Source organism: Tremella mesenterica, assembly GCF_000271645.1.
Source record: "Tremella mesenterica DSM 1558 unplaced genomic scaffold TREMEscaffold_11, whole genome shotgun sequence".
In the NCBI taxonomy this organism is placed as follows: Eukaryota; Fungi; Basidiomycota; class Tremellomycetes; order Tremellales; family Tremellaceae; genus Tremella; species Tremella mesenterica.
In genome coordinates this window covers 584614-606344 of record NW_006711235.1, presented here as the reverse complement: position 1 = coordinate 606344, position 21731 = coordinate 584614, and the positions used below count along the sequence as shown (strand labels likewise).

Sequence of the window (21731 nt, the reverse complement as noted above, 5' to 3'; positions counted from 1 at the left end):
ATGCTGCTTCGCATTAACAAACCGAAGGAGGAAGAGGAGGAGGAAGACCGGGAAGTTCGTCCGATGACGAAGGAGATTCGGTCGCGAACACCGAACGACGAGCAGCGGGGGGCGACGAGCGAGCGACGGGCGAAGAGCGAGAAGTTGTCGAGACTTTCCTCTGTTTAGCAGGGGAAGGGGGGAGGAAGGAACAGACACCTGATGTACACGATGCACATCGTGTACCGCGGTTGGTCCCACAAGGACGAACACAGGGGAAGTCGGGGTGACGAGATTGCTCGTCACTGGAAGTTAGGATCTGTTACGTTCTGGGAAGTTTGATTCACTCACCGGCAGCGATCACATTCTTCGCCCTTGGGAGCAAGCTCCCACCTTCCAGGTTGGGCCGCGAGGAGGGCCAAGAGACTCGCCGAAGTTCTTACCGTTCCCGGACGAGGAACAGGCGAGGAAGAGGGGGCTTCAACCCGTACCCGTTTGCGAGCGGGGGTGGGCGAGGACAAAGCGGACGAAGAGGAAGAGGACACCGATATTGGTGAAGAAGTTCGTCGATGTCTCTTCTTAGGAGACCGAAGGATGGAAGATTTTCTTCTTAAACTCGCCTCTTTCGAGGGAGCTTTTCTCTTGGCCGGAGTCGAGGATGGACCGGCGACGGGAGCGGGAGGCGCGGAAGACGAGGAAGACGCCGACAGAGAAGGGAGAGCGGCCGACAAGGAAGAGAGGCGAAGGCCAGCCGAGCTGGCAAGGCGGCGGACGAAGGACGAAGGAGGAGCAGGAGGGGGAGACTGGACCCGGGACACTAACATCAGCCATGACACGAAACTTCTCCACGAAATTCTTAGGCAATTAGAACTTACTGCTTCGAGTCCTTCGGGCAACGTTCGAAGGAGGAGATTTGACGAGTTTTCGAGGGGTAGACGGGGCCATGGTGGGTATGAAGAGATGAATTTAGTGAGAGAGTTGGTTGAGATGTAAGAAGAGAGTTAGAATTGAAGAAGTTAGGGGGGGAAGTTCGTCGACTTACAAAGTATAAGGGGAAATTCGTTGCTGTTGACAACAGATAAGGGCGTTCCCGTCGTCAACGTTGTGTTTCATGGAGTCCAGGATACCACGAAGATCCCTGGATACGAGAGAAAGTTTTTAGGCTAAGGGGTTTCCTACTTGCACTCATGGATACTGCACTCACGAACAGATTATTGCTTCCCATTCCCCATACATAAAATTCCTCTATCATTGTCATATCTTCTTGTCACATACGAATTTCCCCCACGATTTTCCAATGTCTAGGAGGCAAGTTACGAAGTTCGGTAGATGGCGATCTTGTTGTGAGGAAGGCGGCGTAGCCAAAGGAGGTTTCAGATTTTCCTGGAATTTCATTACGGGAATTACATTGTCAGGAAGTTGGTTTGAGGAGAAGGGTGAGAACCGAACTTCATGCTGAGTTGTTTTGTTCTTTTCGGCGTTGATGTTCGCTCACGAGGACGTTCGCGCTCAAGGAGGGGGCGACTGTCACGCGGCGCCGCGTGACATTATCCTTTCCCATCAAACGAAGTTCCTTTGGACATCAGTTCGCCATCAACGACCCAGTTCGCATGAACTTCACCACCCACGAGGGTATTAGGAGGCTAACTTCGTCGAGGACGAAGTTAGTCATGTAGGAACTTAGGGGGATACGAAGTTAGGAAGATACGAAGTTAGGGAGATACGAAGTTAGGAGGATACGAAGTTAGGAAGGCACGAACTTCGTCGGGGACGAAGTTCGTGAGGTACGAAGCTCGGGACGTCGGGTTGAACGAAGTTCTGCGTTGACGAAGTTAGGGAAGGACGAAGTACTTAAGGGCCGAAGTTCCCAGAGATCTTTGACGATCTCTGGTTGTTGTCTTAGTGATAGAAGTTAGTAAAGTACGAAGTTATTACACCCAGAAGTTATTGTCACCTATTTCATATCTCGAACAACGAAGTTGGTAAAGGTCGAAGCCCACGAAGTTATTGGCCGTCGGTCGTAGGAAGTTAACGAAGAAGCAACCCTGTGACAGATCTCACCAGGAAGGATGTACCGTTTGTTTGGGGAGTAGAGCAGGAAAGAGCTTTTAAGGAATTAAAGGAGAGGATGTGTAGGGCCCCAGTATTGGCTCATTTTGACCCTTCGTTGAAGACACTACTACAAACAGATGCGTTGTTCTTCGGCTGGGGTTTCATAATTTCGCAGGTGAACGAGTTGGGGCAAGAACATCCGGTGGCTATCGAGTCCGGAGCGTTCCAGGCGGCGCAGTTGAACTACACGGTAGGCGAAAAGGAGTTACTAGCTATCGTTGAGGCTTTCAGAAGAAGGAGACACTTACTGCTACAGGTAGAGACTACAGTTCTCACAGATCATTTGAATTTGACGTATTGGATGGAACCTAAACAACTTAGCCCTAGACAGGGTAGGTGGGTCGAAGAGCTCTCTAACTTCAGGTTCAAAATGGTGTATCGACCAGGAAAACAAGCCACACTGCCGGACGGATTATCGAGAAGAGCGGACTACCACTCGGGAAAAGGGAGTACCATGGTGCAAGAGAGCAATCTCATGGAAGGTTTGCCGAAGTTCGACGAACTTGACGACACTAGCTCTGGGTTACAACACCTACTTCGAGCTTTACAGGGTACAAAGGAAGTACGAGAAAACGACCTCATTGATCCTATGGATTTGATAGTTGGGATACAAGAAGACGAAGAGGTGGAGGAGGTTAGAGAAGAATTATTGGGGGTAACTGTCACAATCGTCGTTTCTTCTCCTCTTCTGACCGACGGTCGACAAACCTCGGCTAACTATGTCGTAGTGTGGCGTCGATGTCTCACTAGGACAGGGTACTCGTAGGGGAACTACGGCTAACTATGCCGTAGTAATAGGTCGAGTGGTAAGTGATAAGGTGATCGTCGAGTAACTGCGGCTAACCTCGCCGTAGTACGTCGAACTGCTCGGTGGTAGCTCTCCTTAACTCGGTGGTTGTAGCTACTGAATATATCGCTCGCTACTGACAACAATCAAGGATCGCTGAAGAAGTTCAGCGACCTGTAACCTATCTATACTACTCCTCACTTCTCCTAGAATGTCCCTCAACTCCTGCACTGCCTCACGCTCAGTCCTCTTCGTTCAACCTCGCCGTACCTCGTCATATCCCCGAGATCCTACTCTACTCACTTCGACTAACTTCGCCTAACTTCCCCTGCTCTGCTACCCCTCGGTTCCCTTCCCCTAACTTCGCCGTAGTTCTCCGCTAGGCGGGGTTGTCGTGACAAATAATACCCTCTTGGTTCTCGTAACTTCACCGTAGTCCGTCTCAGTGGTTCGAGTGGAGGTTGGTGATGATGAAAGGAAGGTCGGTGATGAGGAAAGGAGGGTCGGTGATGGCGGTTGTCAGGGATGTTACGACGTAGTTCGTGACAGTCGCCCCCTCCTTAGGCGCGAACGTCCTCGTGAGCTTTGTATGCATGTATTGAAGAAAAAGACACTCAGCAGGTTGTAGGAAACACAATTGGTCATATATCAGTTGTTGGTAGATGATACCATGGTTCGTTGTGAATCAGACAGTTAACTTCGTCGAAGTTCACCGTGGTTGTTTGTTGTTACCCTGTGGTAATTACGTTGTAAGTGAGACAGAGGATTTGGGGTACAACAAACCTCGTCGAAGTTCGTCAGCGTATCCCTAACTTATATGAATGTGAGACACGTAGCGTGGGAATTTTGATCGTCGCCATGGTGTTTGTTGTTGCTGAGACACCTTGTTATGCGAAGTTACCAGCGCCCTGACGACGAGTAGTCGTGTCAGTTATACTAAATACCCAGTACTTCGGCCCACTTCTTCTTCTTCCCCAGTAATAATCCTAAATCGTACTATCATCGTATATCGATTCTCCACCCTTACCTTAACAAACATCTCAATTTGACATATTTTAACAATATGAGCACTCGCCAACAACTCGACGCCTACCAGGCCTTTATGGATCGTTTCGCCGCTACCCGTTAGTTCATTTGTGCTGCTCATAAGCTAGCGTATTGCTGATCAATTCAGTCTCTCAGCAGAGGGATACCCCCCGTCAAGTGTCGTCCATGGGTTTTGGGGCCCTGGCAATTACCGACGGTTCGCCCTCTGTCGCCGCTCCTGTCACTGGAGCTCCTGCCGCGGTTCCCTCTGTCCCTGTGTCCCCCGCTACTGCGCCGACCCCTCTCTCTTCTGGCCAGCAGGAGGTCAGACCTGCTCCTGTTGGCCTTTCGCAACCTTCGGGTCAGTCCGCCACTGTGGTGGAAATTGATGATGACGACGAGGAGATGGACGTCGTCAGTAGTGACGAAGAGACGGGTGATGTTGTTGGTGATGAGAGAACGGGTGGTGCAGGTGGTGATGATGAAGAAATGGGTGATGTAGATGAAGAAACGTATGATGTTGATCTTGGTGACGAAGAATTGTTTGAGGATAGGGATGGCTGGTTGTCCGAGTTAAACGCATTAAGTCGTACGTTCCCCATTGCATAACCTGTCCGTGAGTGCTAACATGTACAGCTGTTCGTGAAGTCGATGGGTCCCCCGAAGTTCGCGTGAGGGTATTGAGTTCCAATGGGAAGAAGCGCTTAGCCTACATGGCTAAGCTGGACGAGGTCAAGGTCGAGAAACGTCGTCGGTTGTCCTCCGCCCAGGGCGATGTTCGCCCTTCGTCAGCAAAACGGACCGAGGTTACTCGTAGTCGGTCTCCGTCTGTCCTGGGAGAAAAGTCTCCCTCCCCTACCAAGGAGCCAGGGAGTGCTCGTAAGGCGTCGTTGCGGGAACAAGATAGGCTATGGAAGCTGTTTGTCGACGAAAGGGAGCGTTGGGAGGTTGCCAGTCCGGACGAGTCTTGCGATAGATGTCGGTAGGTCTATTCCCACGAAGGTTTTTACATCTGCTGATCAATAGTTGCGAAATTATCACATACGGGAGAAAGAAATGGCCGTGTCTGCGACCGGTTAAACCTCATAATCGCGGATCCCGTTGTGCTTCCTGTACTTCCGGCCCTTGCTCGTTCTGTCCCCCCAATATCGCTCGGGACATTCCCCCAAGATCTTCTGCTCCCTTCACCCCGTCTGCCGCCGTTCGTCACCGTCTCCCCACGGCCCAGGACAAGGAATTCCCTTCTCCCCCTCCTTCGGCGAACTTCTCCTCTCCCGGCCCGACCTCGCCGTCACCCGCCGTCCGTCGCCCGCCAAACTCTCCCGTGGCCGGACCGTCTCGTCTCCCTGCTACTCCTTCGGCAGGTTCGTCTCGCCGCGCGCCTCGTCGTGCTCCTTCCGCCTCCCTCCAGCCCTCTACTCCTGTGGCTGGTCCATCTCGTCTCCCGGCTACCCCTTCGGCCGGTCCGTCTCGTCCTACCAGGAGCCGTCCTACTCCTGTCTCAACACAAGAGGACTCCTCTCTTAGTCTTCCTCCTGCTCTCGGTACCCGAAGCCGTCAACCATCTGTCCCTCCTGCGACTGGGCTCTCAACCCCTGCCCCTCCTGCCAACACTTCTTCGTCGAAGGCTCAAAAAGGGAAAGGCAAGAAGAAGAAGGCTGTCCAATTTGAACCTGCCGTGGTAGAAAATGAAGGTACTCAGCTACCAGAGGAAATTCCTATTCCCCTAGACCACCCCTACGTCACCGACGATCCTCGAATCCCAGAGGAGGAGAAACAACTGGCTACCTTCCGTTCTCTCATTATCGGGTTGACCACACAGCTGCACGCCAATCGACGAGACACGGCGAAGCTTCTCGAGTATTGCATGAAACTGGTCTCTGGTATGAACACTCTGTCCCGGACAATGGCAACTCTTGTAAGCTCGTCCGATATAGGCCCATTAGCGCGGACGGAGTTAGCTAGAGTCTCTCGGGAGCTTATTACGGAAATGAGCGACTTCTACCGCAATCTCTTCGACTCTCCTTTCCTCCTGAATCCCATCGAGTATCTCCTTCCCCCCACGCTTGACTGGCTAAGGCCACCCAATCCGGCTCGACTCAGTTCTCAGGATGCTGCCTTCCTCGATATCCTGGCTCTTCCCCCGGACTGTCTTAGAATTCTTCGGCAGTTATGGAAGCTGCCTAGTCTGAATATCGCTCGCGACTCTGCTCTCCACGACTCCCACATTCTGGCCTTCAATATGGCATGGAGAGAGACTCGGGCCCTTCGACGGGTAGTACCACCAAAGGATACCGAGAATAGTTCTGGAGGTGGTCCTCCACCGGGGAACGGGGAACAGGGAGGAAGTTCGCAGCAGTGAGTTGTACTTAGCTAATGTTGTACCCGTTGTATGGATTACTTCCTCGCCCGTGATCTCACCACTCGTCCTTTCTTCGGTTTACCAGGGTGAAGTTCGTGGAACTTCGCCAATATGTCATCAGCTCCGTCCACATTCTCTACTGGTTCCCATGATACTGAATCATCAGAGCCCTCGTAGCCTAACCATTCCACTAGATACTCTAGCTTCCCTGACCTCTTGTTTACTCTTGAATCCACAATATCCTTTACTTCCCATGATTCTCCTACGTTATCCACCTCTACCGGGCCAGGTGGTTCAGCTTGCTGACCAGGAAATACTGGAGGGTGATATGGACGGAGCAAGGAGACATGGAATACATCATGGATACCTGCCATCGTTCCTGGTAATTCCAATTTACAAGCATGAGACCCCACCTGCCGTACTACCTTGTACGGTCCACTTTGCTTAACGTCTAACTTCTTCATAGGCCTTTTAGTCTTAATGTTCTCTAATGACAGCATCACTAGGTCACCTTCCACGAAGTTCGGCGTAGTCCGGTGCTTCCTATTATACCCTTCGGCGTACTTCTCATTAGCCTTCTCAATTCCTTCGATACACTCTTTATGTATTTCGGTAAGATCCTTCACTACCACTGTAGCAGCGGGTACCTCAACTTCGCTAGCCTTTATCTCTTCAGCCCAACGAGGGTGATATCCATAGTTCGCATAGAATGGGGTTTTGTTTATCGCAGAGTGCTGGGTGTTGTTGTAAGCAAAGCTAGCTCGAGCGAGTAGCTTCGACCAGTCGTTCTTGTTACGGGGTAACAACGAATCGAGAGGACTCTATCGAGTTCGACGGATTAGGACAGAGGAAAGCGGGAGTTGGAGGCAGTGCTGCAGTAGGTAGGGACGGGTTTTCCCTTTTCGAGATTTCCCCACTGGGTTTGCTCAAAAGCGGTTTTTCACCTGTCCGAGTATGTACATAGACGCTTGCAGTAGGAACTGAGAGGAGGACACGGATACCTGTAGACAGTATATAGTACAATCAGCAAAGTACCAACTTTGCTGATTCTTCAATATCATTCTTTGGCTACATCGATTGCAGAGGAGACACGATCCATTAGCACCAGAGCCCCTAGATTTCCACGAGACCTCCATCGAGTTCGACCCAACCTGCGACCTAGTCGTCGTGTTTCCAGTACCGTTACAGTTCTGCTGATAGGAGGTGAAGATTCGAAGATACAGTTCCAAAGACTGGTTGGTTCGTTCGGTCTGTCCGTCAGTCTGTGGATGATATGCAGTAGAGAGATGTAGTCTTATTCCGAGACTATCGGTCAAATTCTTCCAGAACTTGGAGGTAAACTTCAATCCCCTGTCCGATACTATATTCTCTGGCAACCCATGCTGGGCCACCACATAGTCCAATATCAACTCTGATAGGCCGGCTGCGGTTAACTTCGTCGTAGTCGGGATAAAAATGGCCCATTTGGTCAACCGATCCACCACTACCAGGATGGAATTATATCCATGGGAATTTGGCAGCTCCTCGATATAAAATCCATCGAGATGCTAGACCAAGGTTTCGTAGCTACCTCCAGTGGTTTAAGCTCTCCATGGGGTTTCTGCCTGTTAGTCTTTGCTCTCTGACATACCGCGCATCCAGCGATGTAGTCCTCAACATCCTTCCTTACTCCAATCCAGACATAGTCCCTTAGAACTAGCTCAAGGGTCTTCGCTGAACCTGGGTGACCAGCTAAGGCCGAGTCATGTCGCATTTTCATGATCTTCAGTCGAGCATCGGCGTAGTTCGGCACATAAATGTGATCGTCGAATGTGAGGAAACCTCTTGAGTTCCACCCCCCACGAAGGATTAGAGGAGACCGCGAACTACGGCGTAGTTCGGTGATTGATCCTGGTTCCTGCACGTTATCGTTACACGTAGGATGAGAACACTCAGCGCAAACGACTCCTAATAATTCTTCTCTGACCCCTTCTATGTCTTCGTCCTCCTGAACTCCAAGTACTAGATCCGTAGGGTCCACAAGATCATTTTCCTTTACCTCCCTTGTCCCTTGCAATGCCCGAAGGAGGTGACGCAACTCCGATGTGGTGGCGTCAACTTCGTCGAACTTCGGCAGACCTTGGATAAGGTTGCTCTCTTGTACCATGGTACTTCCTTTCCCGGAATGATAGTCCGCCCGTCTAGATAATCCATCTGGAAGACTTGCCTGGGTTCCTGGTCGATAAACCATTTTAAACCTGAAGTTAGCTAGCTCCTCTACCCACCTACCTTGCCGAGGACTGAGTTGTTTCGGTTCCATCCAGTAGGTAAGGTTTAGATGGTCGGTAAGTACTGTGGTTTCTACCTGCAATAATAAGTGTCTCCTTCTTCTGAAACCCTCCACTACAGCGAGGAACTCCTTTTCTCCTACCGTATAATTCAGCTGAGCTGTGTTGAAAGCACCAGACTCAATAGCTACCGGGTGTTCTTGACCAGCCGTGTTGATCTGCGAAATTATGAACCCCCAGCCGAAGAACGACGCATCTGTCTGTAATATCGTCTTCAATGTAGGGTCAAAATGGGCTAACACCGGCGCAGTACACATCCTAGCCTTCAACTCTTTGAAGGCTGACTCCTGTTCAACTCCCCATACAAATGGTACCTCCTTCCTTGTCAAGTCATTGATAGGTCTAGCAATCTTCGAGAAGTTGGGGACAAAGCGCCTGTAATAGCTTACAACTCCAATGAATCCCCTTGACTCTCGTAGATTCTTAGGACGTGGGAAGGAAGTGATGGCATCAATGTATTCTGGGTTCACCGATACACCTTTAGAGGATACCACGAAACCCAGAAACACCACCGAATCTCTTTCGAACTCGCACTTACTAGCTTTCACGTACAGGCTCGCCTTCCGCAGTACCTCAAAGACCTTTGCCGTAGTTCCTCGTAATTCCTCCAACGTATTCCCATAAATGAGGATATCGTCAATGTAGACCACGACTCCATTCCCTAGTAGCTCCCTAAACACCTCATTTAGGAAGTGTTGGAAGACCGCGGGGGCGTTTCGCAGCCCATCACGAACAACCAGAGATTCAAACATACCATACTGTGTCCTGAACGCCGTCAGGTGTTCATGTCCCTCTGTCACCCTCAACAATTGGTATGCTCCAATTAGATCTAGTTTGCTGAAATACCTTGCTTTTCCAAGTTCTTCGGTAATTTGACCTATTAGAGGGAGAGGGTAGGCATCTGGTATGGTCGCTTCGTTCAGTTTTCGATAGTCGATGACCATTCGCCATTGTCCTTCGGCTTTCTTCGGTATCATAAACATTGGTGAGCCGTATGGCGAGTTACTTGCCCGAATTCGGCCAGCGGCGATTTCGCGATCTAGTATGTCTCTCAGCGCGCGTCTCTGATCTTCTCCTTGAGCATAGAGGGAGGCGACCTTAAGGTTCGCCCCCTCCTTAAGCTCAAACTTCAAATCGTAGGACCTTGAAGGGGGAAGGGTCTCTCCTCCCTTCTTTGGATTAAAAACGTCAATGTACTGGTGGTATTGTTCAGGAACTACCTGGAACAACTCGTCTTGTTCCTCCGGGCTCAGCTCTTCAAGCTCATCTTCGCCGCGGAGGTCTGTCTCGTCGGTTCGAGTCCTGAGCCCTATGGCTGCCAGGCTCGCAACATTTCTCGTCTGTGGAAGGGGAGAGGATAACTCCTCTCTTTCACTCGGTAAGGGTGGGGGAAAGGATACCGTGCTTTCCTCATTGGCAGGGAAGGATATCATATTCGCTCCCCCATTCAGGATTACTCTCTCTTCTCTCATCCATTCCCACCCTATCACAACATCCGCGTCACAAAGGGCGGTAACATCCAGCTTAATTTGGCGAACTTCGCCTAACTTCTCGACACCCAGACTCACTTCGACAAACTCCGTAATGGGACCAGCCACACTAACCGAGCCATCGAACATATGAACTGGTACACTCACGGGGTATTTCCTCCTCTCCTTCCTAATCTTCCTGACCGCCTTGGGACTTATATATGAACAGGTTGCCCCAGTGTCCCACAGGGCCGTTAGTTCGATTCCTTCGACATACACGTTAGATTTGGGTTGGTTGTTACAAGTGGAAGGGATTAGGGTATGACAGTCGTTTATACATTTCGGAGTGGTGTTTAAGGATTTATATACACATTTACCTGGTCTCATCAGCTCTTTCCTTTTACTGGGGGTAGGGACAGTGGCCGAGAGAATATGAGTGCGGACCCGCCGAGTCTCGCCTATCGCGACGGGTCCCCATCTTTTTCCTCCTCGTCCATCCCCCGCTCTCCAACACATGCTTCTTCCCCTCCAACTGCATTGATCTTCTTCCTGTCCCCAAGAGGGACGGCGTTTCCTCCCGTGCTAAATCTCCCTTCTCCTCCAGCATTTTGTCCAAAAGATCTCAAGGGGATGATCCCGGCTTTTACCTTCGCCGCTATTACAGGACAATCCCGGTTGTAATGCCCTCTCTCTCCACACCCAGTACACTTCCCTTCCTCCCGACGCTTTAAAACCTCATCAGCACTGGGTCTCGGCCAACGACGATTTAGTTCGTCTACATCCGTTGGTATTGCCCTTCCCCCGTTCGTGCCCTTCGATTGCGCGCCCTCGAACTTCGGCGTAGATTGCCATTTCTCCTCGCTCCTCCGTTCCCCTCCCCGATTTACTTCCTCTTTCTTCTCCCCCTGGTCCTTTGTTTCCTTCCTCTTCTTCTCATTCTCCTTCTCCACCCTTCGCTGATGCAAGCGATTGTCCATGGGGACCACGAACTCAATCAACTCGCGGACAGTCTTGAAGACCTTTCCGTGCCGAGCGATCTCATCCAGCAAGTGACTTTTCAGTCCATTCTTTGCCCGGTCCACAAGGTTCCCATCATCGCCCCATCCTAACACCGCTACATATCGCTGAAAGGCGGCGAAGTACGCCGAAGCCGACCCATTCTGTCGAAGCTCGTTTATTCCCCTAGCGGCGGTTCCCTCCTCATCAGGGTCTCCGAAGTTGGTCTTGAGATATTGGATGAACTTCTTATAGACTAGAAGGTGTTCGGGGGGGTCGTCTTTAGGCAAATCCGGTTGGACGGCGAGAAGAGGGGTATCGCGTAGGTGGGAGATCATGAAAAAGATTTTTACTCGGTCAGTGGGGAACTTGCGGGCGTTGATTTCGAAGTGAACTTCACATTCTGAGATGAAGGCGGTGAGCTTTGACCTCTCGCCTCTCCAAAGGTCTGGGAGGGGAAGTTTTATCCCTCCTCCTATCTCAGCCACGCCTGGGGTCGCCAAAGCTTGTCTCCCCATGGCGAATCGTACCCCTTCAGAGATCCCTTCAACTATTCCTCCAACCGTCTCCTGTTCCTTCTTCTTCTCCTGTTCCTCCCGACGTCTCCTCTCCGCTATCATGTCCCTGTTCATCTCCATCATCATGTTCATCATCGCCAGCATCATTTTCTGAGTGGTGGCCTCTTCCTCCGCTCTCCCTACTCCTTCGCTCCCCGCCGAACTTAGTCCACCTTCCGTGTTCTTCTCCCTTGGTCGCGGTGTTTGTCCCGACCCTTCTGAACCTGTCCCTACAGTCGGTGGTTCTGATAATCCGGTTGGCAGGGGGGGTGGTTCAAGAGGTAGGGGTGGATAAAAATCATCTCCTTGGGTTGATCCTTCGGGGGTATCAATTGCACCAGGCAATGGCCCCAAGTTTTGTCTTAATTCCTCCAACATCCTCCTCTCCGTCTCTTCTACCGTTTCTCCTGGTCTACTCATACTTCTTGTAACTCTTCTTTCCGGTTGCATACAATCTTGAACTGCTCCGAGGTTTGTACGGGTCGTCGGTAAGAGCGATCCTTGATACTGTCACAATCGTCGTTTCTTCTCCTCTTCTGACCGACGGTCGACAAACCTCGGCTAACTACGTCGTAGTGTGGCGTCGATGTCTCACTAGGACAGGGTACTCGTAGGGGAACTACGGCTAACTATGCCGTAGTAATAGGTCGAGTGGTAAGTGATAAGGTGATCGTCGAGTAACTGCGGCTAACCTCGCCGTAGTACGTCGAACTGCTCGGTGGTAGCTCTCCTTAACTTGGTGGTTGTAGCTACTGAATATATCGCTCGCTACTGACAACAATCAAGGATCGCTGAAGAAGTTCAGCGACCTGTAACCTATCTATACTACTCCTCACTTCTCCTAGAATGTCCCTCAACTCCTGCACTGCCTCACGCTCAGTCCTCTTCGTTCAACCTCGCCGTACCTCGTCATATCCCCGAGATCCTACTCTACTCACTTCGACTAACTTCGCCTAACTTCCCCTGCTCTGCTACCCCTCGGTTCCCTTCCCCTAACTTCGCCGTAGTTCTCCGCTAGGCGGGGTTGTCGTGACAAATAATACCCTCTTGGTTCTCGTAACTTCGCCGTAGTCCGTCTCAGTGGTTCGAGTGGAGGTTGGTGATGATGAAAGGAAGGTCGGTGATGAGGAAAGGAGGGTCGGTGATGGCGGTTGTCAGGGATGTTACGACGTAGTTCGTGACAGTAACCTGTGCTAAGTGCTCTCATCCGACATGTCACGATAATGTGCAGGAACCAGAGTCGGTCACCGAACTACGCCGTAACTCGCGGTCTCCCTTAATACTTCGTGGGGGATGGGATTCAAGGGGGTTCCTTACGTTTGATGGTGTTACTTATGTGCCGAACTACGCCGATGCTCGACTAAAGATCATGAAGATGCGACATGACTCGGTTCTAGCTGGTCACCCAGGCTCAGCGAAGACTCTGGAGCTAGTCCTACGGGACTACGTTTGGGTTGGAGTAAGGAAAGATGTTGAAGATTACATCACTGGATGTGCGGTATGCCAGAGAGCAAAGACTAACAGGCAGAGACCCCATGGAGAGCTTAAACCACTGGAAGTGGCTACGAAGCCATGGTCCAGCATTTTGATGGATTTCATTGAAGAGCTCCTGAATTCCCATGGACACAATTCCATCTTAGTAGTGGTGGACCGGTTGACCAAATGGGCCATCTTTATCCCGACTACGACGAAGTTAACCGCAGCTGGCCTATCCGAGTTGATAATGGACTATGTGGTGGCTCAGCATGGGCTACCAGAGAACATAGTATCTGACAGGGGATCGAAGTTCACCTCGAAATTTTGGAAGAACTTGACCGATAGTCTCGGGATAAGACTACATCTCTCTACTGCATATCATCCACAGACTGATGGACAGACCGAACGAACCAACCAGTCTTTAGAGCTCTATCTTCGAATTTTCACCTCCTATCAACAGAATGACTGGTCGAAGTTACTAGCTCGAGCTAGCTTCGCCTACAATAACACCCACCATTCCGCGATTAATAAGACACCATTTTATGCCAACTATGGATATCATCCTCGATGGGCTGAAGAAATCAAGGCCAGTGAAGTCGAAGTACCCGCTGCTACGGTGGTGGTAAAAGATTTGACCGAGATACATAAGGAGTGTATCGAAGGGATTAAGAAAGCTAATGAGAAGTACGCCGAAGGATACAATAGGAAACACCGCGCTGCGCCGAACTTCGCGGAAGGAGACCTAGTGATGCTGTCGTTAGAGAACATTAAGACGAAGAGACCAATGAAGAAGTTAGATGTTAAGCAGAGTGGGCCGTACAAGGTAGTGCGGCAGGTAGGTTCTCATGCTTGTAAATTGGAATTACCAGGAACGATGGCAGGTATCCATGATGTATTCCATGTCTCCTTGCTCCGTCCTTATCACCCTCCAATATTTCCTGGTCAGCAAGCTGAACCACCTGGCCCAGTAGAGGTAGATAATGTAGGGGAATCGTGGGAGGTAAAAGACATTGTGGACTCTAGAGTAAATAGAGGTCAGGAAAGTTAGAGTACTTGGTGGAGTGGTTAGGTTACGAAGGAACAGACGACTCAGTATCATGGGAACCAGTGGAGAACGTCGATGGAGCTGATGACATATTGGCGAAGTTCCACGAACTTCACCCTACTAAGCCGAAGGAAGGGCGACTGCGAAGGGCTAGGAGGTAGAACGTACTGCATACAACATAGGATTACAGCTACGTACCGCTCACTTGTCCTTACTCTTACCCTTACCTTTTCCTTTTCCTTTCTCCTTCGATCTACTCGGTCCCGCAGGATTGGTGTGGAGGCTACCGATGACCGAAGGTAGATCGAGAGTCTCAGACGGGAACGCAGTAGAGAGAGAAGCATTCCATGCCCGATTCATAGCCCCGAAGAAGTCACCGAAGTCCTGGACATCTCGAGCAGCTTGCATGCTTGGAGTCCTCCACAGAGAACGTATGGTCCGTAGACACTCGAAGGGAAGACTGAGGAGGTCGAGAGCAGTCTGGGCGGAAGCTGGGACACGAGAACTACTACGGCGACCTAACCAGTCAAGGGACGGTGGTGGCTCATACGCCATAGGAGTAACTAGGAAGGGGGTGTCGAACAGTCTTCGGCGAACATCGGCTATCTCAGTAAGGCTTCGGCGAGAGACGTCCGCTAACCTCGTCCTTGCTTCGTCGTCCAGAGCCCCAGTGTTGACTACATCTACTAACGCCGCAGTAAGATTGTTTAAAGCGTTAGCTTGACGAGAAGAGAAGTCAAGCAGGAGAGATGTATCATTTTGGGCGGCCTCGAGCTGAGTAGTGAGACCGAGGACGAGAGAACGATAAGTGGCGAATTCCTTTTTGTCCTCAGGAATACGGACGTCCAGGGAGATACGAGGGTGGACGAGGGACAACCGGGGAGCAGAGGGACCAGCACGCTGAGTATCTTCATCTTCCACATCACCATCATTGAAGGCAACCTCCTTCTCTTTAGATTTCCCTTTTGATTTCTTTAAAGAAGACTTCGGTGTCTTCTGGGAAGCAGAGGGAGGGGTGACGGGAGGGGCCGCCGAAGTGGCCGGAGGAACAGAAGGACGCCGACTTCGGGTGCCGTGAGCCGGAGGAGAAGCTACCACTGGAGAGGACGGACGTGGCGCCGAAGGACGAGAGGCCGAAGGACGGGAGGCCGAAGGACGGGAGGCCGAAGGAGCAGAGGCCGAAGGACGGCGAGAAGACGAAGGAGGAACAGCCGGGAGACGTGATGGGCCGGCCACAGGAGCGAAGGGCGACGGCGACGGAGGCGACGGGCGGAGGTCCGGCGAAGTACGGCGAACCGACCGGAGGGACGAAGGAGGTACCCGCGAACGGGGGACAGACGCTGGAGTCTGAGGAGGGGGGAAAGGCGAAGGGTCGGAGGGACGGGGCGGGATGTCCCGAGCAGAGGAGACGGGACAGAAGGAGCAGGGACCAGATGTGCATGAAGCACAGCGGAGGGCTTTGTTGTGTGGCCGGACTGCCTTGAGGCAGGGCCAGTTTGGACGATTATACGTGATGATCTCACGTCTACTAATTAACAAGTGTCACGAACTACGTCGTGACACCTCGATTATTCCACCAACAATGACCCTCCTTTGACCATCAAAACCCCCATCACGTCTTAACCTCTTTACTCTACACGTAACTCAGGACTTCTGAGACCAAGTACGGCGAAGTTAGACGGAGTTAGGCTAGGTAGGGACAATGGGAGCAGAAGTACGGCGAAGTTAGACGGAGTTAGGCTAGGTAGGGACAATGGGAGCAGAAGTGCGGCGATGTTAGGCGGAGTTAGTCTAAGTAGGGACAATGGGAGCAGAAGTACGGCGAAGTTAGACGGAGTTAGGCTAAGTAGGGACAATGGGAGCAGAAGTGCGGCGATGTTAGGCGGAGTTAGTCGAAGGAGGAAGAGGATGGCCGAGGGCTCGGGGAAGTTGGACGAAGTGCGTTGAAGTACGTCAAAGCGCGAGAGGGTTGGATGAACGTCTAGGAGGAGTAGATAATATTAGCTGAGAAGATCGCTGAAGTTCTTCAGCGATCCTTGATTGTTGTCAGTAGTGAAAGACATAGAGATAGCTATATACAATCGAGATACATCGCCATCAGTAGAATAAAACCTCAGTTAGAGTAACTACGCCGAAGTACGCCGTAGTTACACTCCTTTCGACGTCTGCGCCCTCCTGGTTGGGTGAGACATCGACTCAGAGCGTGAAGTTAGCCGAGGTTCGTCGACCGTCGGTCTATTAAGAAATAGTTGTTCGACGCCCGTGACAGTATCAAGGATCGCTCTTACCGACGACCCGTGCGAACCTCGGAGAAGTACAAAGATAATATGGAACCAGAAAGAAGAATTACACGAGGGATGAGTAGGGATGGAGACAGGATGGAGGAGAACGAGAGGAGAGCATTGGAGGAGCTTAGCAGAGCAATGGGGCAGGACCTTGGAGTGGAGGATAGTGTGGGGGGATCAATTCAAGGAGATGAGTTCGTTCCACCGGTGCCTTCTAACCCTCCTTCTCCTCCGTCTAATGCTCTCCCACCTGCGGGATCCCCACTTGGATCAGACCAAACCCCACGCCCAAGAGAAAACACTGGAAGTACGGCGAACTTGGGAGAAGAAGGAACACAAGGGGTGGTGTTGGCCTTGATGCAGATGGTGGCGAATATGAACAAAGACATGATGGAGGAGAGAAGGCGTAGGGAGGAATGGGAACAGAGAAGAGAAAGGGATACAGTGGGCGGGATTGCAGAAGGGATATCAGAAGGAGTGAGGTACGCCATGGGACGGCAAACTTCGGCGACCCCAAGCGTAGTGGGCGAACAACGGAAGGGGATAAAGCTACCTAACCCAGACCTCTGGAGAGGAGATCGGAACAAGTTAACCGCCTTTCTGTCTGAGTGCGACGTACATTTCGAATTGAACTCTCATCTTTTCCCCGACGACACTAAGAAAGTCTTTTTCATGATCTCTCATCTACGCGAAACACCTCTTCTTGCAGTGCAGCCCGATCTATCCAAAAGACCTCTTCCTGAGTACCTCACGACACACGATCAGTTCGTTAAGTACCTCAAGACTAACTTTGGTGATCCAGACGAAGAAGGAACTGCGGCCCGACAACTTAACGACCTCAAGCAAACCGGGTCTGCTTCGGACTACTTCTCCGCCTTCCAGCGACATGTTGCGATTCTTAAGTGGTCTGATGATGGAAACCTAGTTGACCGAGCCAAGAAAGGACTAAAATCGCACCTTCTAGATGAAATTGCAAGACACGGTAGATCGTTTGGGACTGTGAAAGAGCTATTGGAGTTTGTGATTCCCTTGGACAACCGCCTGTGGAGGAGACAAGTGGAGAAGGAGGCAGAGAGGAAAAGGGAAGGAGGGATAAGGACAACGACAGTGGTGGAAAGTCAGAGGACGGAGAAGAAAGAAGAGAAGAAATGGGAAAAGGGGCAACCTTCGGCGCAGGGTGGTGTCCAGGCGGCTATGATGTCGACGGTGGTAAAGAGTACACCGCCAAACATCGACGAAGTTCGCCGAAGATGGCCTAGGCCGAGCTCCGATCTGAGGGAGACAAGGAGGAAGGAGGGGAAGTGTACCGAGTGTGGTGAAGCAGGACATTGGCTGAAGGAATGCCCTGTAAGGGAGGCTAAGGTTAAGGTTGGACTGTTGCCTCCATGGGGGGGGAAGTTCGGAGAACGTGGTGGAGGATCGGGAGGGAACGCAGTACCTCTCGGACAGAGGAGGAACTTGAATGCGGTTGGAGGAGAAGTAGATTTGGAAGAGGACCAGGGAAAAGAAGAGGACCTGTCGCAGTAGGCGAGGCTCGGCGGGTCCGCCATATTCTCTCGGCCACCATTCCCAAACCCATAAAAGAAACACAGCTGATGGAGCCAGAGGATTGTGAATACAAAAATACACCACTCAGTACCCCTTGTTCATGCAATGTCGATAATCATCTCCTCATCCCTTCCGTTTCCAGAGATCAACCTAAATCGGACATTTTCATTAATGGAATGAAGCTAACTACGCTCTGGGACACCGGGGCTACTTGTTCATATATAAGTCCTAGAGCGGCGACGAAGATAGGCGTAGAAAAGAGGCGATATCAGGTGAGCGTACCCGTTCACATGTTCGACGGCTCGGTGAGTGTCGCTGGACCCATCACCGAGTTTGTCGAAGTCGGATTTAGTTTGACGAAGGACGCCGAAGTGCGATCTGTTTGTTTCGATGTAACAACGCTCTGCGACGCAGATGTTGTGATAGGGTGGGATTGGATGAGGAAGGAAGGGGTTGTCCTTGATGGAAGAGACAACTCGGTGAAATTTCCCATCCCAACCCCACCAAGTGCGGCGAAGTTAGCGGCCATAGGGCTGCCGACTCTGACGGACGCGATAGACCTCCGCGGCGAAGATGAGCTTGAAGAGCTGAGCCCGGAGGAACAAGACGAGTTGTTCCAGGTAGTTCCTGAACAATACCACCAGTACATTGACGTTTTTAATCCGAAGAAGGGAGGAGAGACCCTTCCCCCTTCAAGGTCCTACGATTTGAAGTTTGAGCTTAAGGAGGGGGCGAACCTTAAGGTCGCCTCCCTCTATGCTCAAGGAGAAGATCAGAGACGCGCGCTGAGAGACATACTAGATCGCGAAATCGCCGCTGGCCGAATTCGGGCAAGTAACTCGCCATACGGCTCACCAATGTTTATGATACCGAAGAAAGCCGAAGGACAGTGGCGAATGGTCATCGACTATCGAAAACTGAACGAAGCGACCATACCAGATGCCTACCCTCTCCCTCTAATAGGTCAAATTACCGAAGAACTTGGAAAAGCAAGGTATTTCAGCAAACTAGATCTAATTGGAGCATACCAATTGTTGAGGGTGACAGAGGGACATGAACACCTGACGGCGTTCAGGACACAGTATGGTATGTTTGAATCTCTGGTTGTTCGTGATGGGCTGCGAAACGCCCCCGCGGTCTTCCAACACTTCCTAAATGAGGTGTTTAGAGAGCTACTAGGGAATGGAGTCGTGGTCTACATTGACGATATCCTCATTTATGGGAATACGTTGGAGGAATTACGAGGAACTACGGCGAAGGTCTTTGAGGTACTGCGGAAGGCGAGCCTGTACGTGAAAGCTAGTAAGTGCGAGTTCGAAAGAGATTCGGTGGTGTTTCTGGGTTTCGTGGTATCCTCTAAAGGTGTATCGGTGAACCCAGAATACATTGATGCCATCACTTCCTTCCCACGTCCTAAGAATCTACGAGAGTCAAGGGGATTCATTGGAGTTGTAAGCTACTACAGGCGCTTTGTCCCCAACTTCTCGAAGATTGCTAGACCTATCAATGACTTGACAAGGAAGGAGGTACCATTTGTATGGGGAGTCGAACAGGAGTCAGCCTTCAAAGAGTTGAAGGCTAGGATGTGTACTGCGCCGGTGTTAGCCCATTTTGACCCTACATTGAAGACGATATTACAGACAGATGCGTCGTTCTTCGGCTGGGGGTTCATAATTTCGCAGATCAACACGGCTGGTCAAGAACACCCGGTAGCTATTGAGTCTGGTGCTTTCAACACAGCTCAACTGAATTATACGGTAGGAGAAAAGGAGTTCCTCGCTGTAGTGGAGGGTTTCAGAAGAAGGAGACACTTATTATTGCAGGTGGAAACCACAGTACTTACCGACCATCTAAACCTTACCTACTGGATGGAACCGAAACAACTCAGTCCTCGGCAAGGTAGGTGGGTAGAGGAGCTAGCTAACTTCAGGTTTAAAATGGTTTATCGGCCAGGAACCCAGGCAAGTCTTCCAGATGGATTATCTAGACGGGCGGACTATCATTCCGGGAAAGGAAGTACCATGGTACAAGAGAGCAACCTTATCCAAGGTCTGCCGAAGTTCGACGAAGTTGACGCCACCACGTCGGAGTTGCGTCACCTCCTTCGAGCATTGCAAGGGACAAGGGAGGTAAAGGAAAATGATCTTGTGGACCCTATGGATCTAGTACTTGGAGTTCAGGAGGACGAAGACATAGAAGGGGTCAGAGAAGAATTATTAGGAGTCGTTTGCGCTGAGTGTTCTCATCCTACGTGTAACGATAACGTGCAGGAACCAGGATCAATCACCGAACTACGCCGTAGTTCGCGGTCTCCTCTAATCCTTCGTGGGGGGTGGAACTCAAGAGGTTTCCTCACATTCGACGATCGCATTTATGTGCCGAACTACGCCGATGCTCGGCTGAAGATCATGAAGATGCGACATGACTCAGCCTTGGCCGGTCATCCAGGTTCGGCGAAGACCCTTGAACTAGTCCTGAGGGATTATGTCTGGGTTGGAGTAAGGAAGGATGTCGAAGATTATGTTGCTGGATGCGCGGTATGTCAGAGAGCGAAGACTAACAGACAGAAACCTCATGGGGAGCTTAAACCACTGGAGGTAGCTACGAAACCTTGGTCTAGCATCTCGATGGATTTTATCGAGGAGCTGCCAAATTCCCATGGATATAATTCCATCCTGGTAGTGGTGGATCGGTTGACCAAATGGGCCATTTTTATCCCGACTACGACGAAGTTAACCGCAGCCGGCCTATCAGAGTTGATATTGGACTATGTGGTGGCCCAGCATGGGTTGCCAGAGAATATAGTATCGGACAGGGGATCGAAGTTTACCTCCAAGTTCTGGAAGAATTTGACCGATAGTCTCGGAATAAGACTACATCTCTCTACTGCATATCATCCACAGACTGACGGACAGACCGAACGAACCAACCAGTCTTTGGAACTGTATCTTCGAATCTTCACCTCCTATCAGCAGAACGACTGGTCAAAGCTACTCGCTCGAGCTAGCTTTGCTTACAACAACACCCAGCACTCTGCGATAAACAAAACCCCATTCTATGCGAACTATGGATATCACCCTCGTTGGGCTGAAGAGATAAAGGCTAGCGAGGTCGAAGTGCCCGCTGCTACGGTGGTGGTAAAAGATTTGACTGAAATACACAAAGATTGTATCGAAGGAATTGAGAAAGCTAATGAGAAGTACGCCGAAGGATACAATAGGAAACACCGGACTACGCCGAACTTCGCGGAAGGAGACCTAGTGATGCTGTCGTTAGAGAATATTAAGACGAAGAGACCAATGAAGAAGTTAGATGTTAAGCAAAGTGGGCCGTACAAGGTAGTACGGCAGGTAGGTTCTCATGCTTGTAAATTGGAATTACCAGGAACGATGGCAGGTATCCATGATGTATTCCATGTCTCCTTGCTCCGTCCTTATCACCCTCCAATATTTCCTGGTCAGCAAGCTGAGCCACCTGGGCCAGTAGAAGTAGACGATGAGGGAGAGTCTTGGGAGGTAAAGGATATTGTGGACTCTAGAGTAAATAAGAGGTCAGGAAAGTTAGAGTACTTGGTAGAGTGGTTAGGTTACGAAGGAACAGACGATTCAGTATCATGGGAACCAGTGGAGAACGTCGATGGAGCTGATGACATATTGGCGAAGTTCCACGAACTTCACCCTACTAAGCCGAAGGAAGGGCGACTGCGAAGGGCTAGGAGATAGAACGTACTGCATACAACATAGGATTACAGCTACGTACCGC

General features: G+C 50.9%; 5 protein-coding genes across 5 annotated transcripts in view; 3 read left to right on the top strand and 2 right to left on the bottom strand.

Moving 5' to 3' along the window:
- TREMEDRAFT_64565 (uncharacterized protein) overlaps positions 1–1146 on the top strand; it is a gene marked incomplete at both ends in the record, with an annotated part of 1566 nt that extends 420 nt beyond the window's left edge. Inside the window, 3 exons of the mRNA XM_007006783.1 lie at positions 43–233; positions 337–925; positions 1058–1146. Coding sequence (XP_007006845.1) covers positions 43–233; positions 337–925; positions 1058–1146 — 869 coding nt within the window. The remainder of the gene's footprint in view (positions 1–42; positions 234–336; positions 926–1057) is intronic.
- Positions 1147–2461: 1315 nt separating this feature from the next.
- On the top strand, positions 2462–3790 carry TREMEDRAFT_64564 (uncharacterized protein; the record flags this gene model as incomplete). Its single annotated transcript, XM_007006782.1, has 5 exons — positions 2462–2746; positions 2820–2897; positions 3315–3456; positions 3572–3674; positions 3715–3790. 5 exons carry the CDS (start codon positions 2462–2464, stop codon positions 3788–3790), a joined length of 684 nt encoding a protein of 227 aa, XP_007006844.1.
- Positions 3791–3941: 151 nt separating this feature from the next.
- On the top strand, positions 3942–6448 carry TREMEDRAFT_64563 (uncharacterized protein; the record flags this gene model as incomplete). The annotated part of the gene is made up of 5 exons (XM_007006781.1): positions 3942–4002; positions 4053–4493; positions 4541–4886; positions 4931–6262; positions 6433–6448. 5 exons carry the CDS (start codon positions 3942–3944, stop codon positions 6446–6448), a joined length of 2196 nt encoding a protein of 731 aa, XP_007006843.1.
- A 4072-nt stretch (positions 6449–10520) lies between these two features.
- On the bottom strand, positions 10521–13286 carry TREMEDRAFT_64561 (uncharacterized protein; the record flags this gene model as incomplete). The annotated part of the gene is made up of 5 exons (XM_007006780.1): positions 10521–10967; positions 11610–12122; positions 12161–12244; positions 12392–12497; positions 13138–13286. The coding sequence occupies 5 exons, from the start codon at positions 13284–13286 to the stop codon at positions 10521–10523; spliced, it is 1299 nt and encodes a 432-aa protein (XP_007006842.1).
- A 1051-nt stretch (positions 13287–14337) lies between these two features.
- Positions 14338–15749, bottom strand: TREMEDRAFT_64560 (uncharacterized protein; the record flags this gene model as incomplete). Its single annotated transcript, XM_007006779.1, has 2 exons — positions 14338–15661; positions 15718–15749. The coding sequence occupies 2 exons, from the start codon at positions 15747–15749 to the stop codon at positions 14338–14340; spliced, it is 1356 nt and encodes a 451-aa protein (XP_007006841.1).
- Between the last annotated feature and the right edge of the window lie 5982 nt (positions 15750–21731).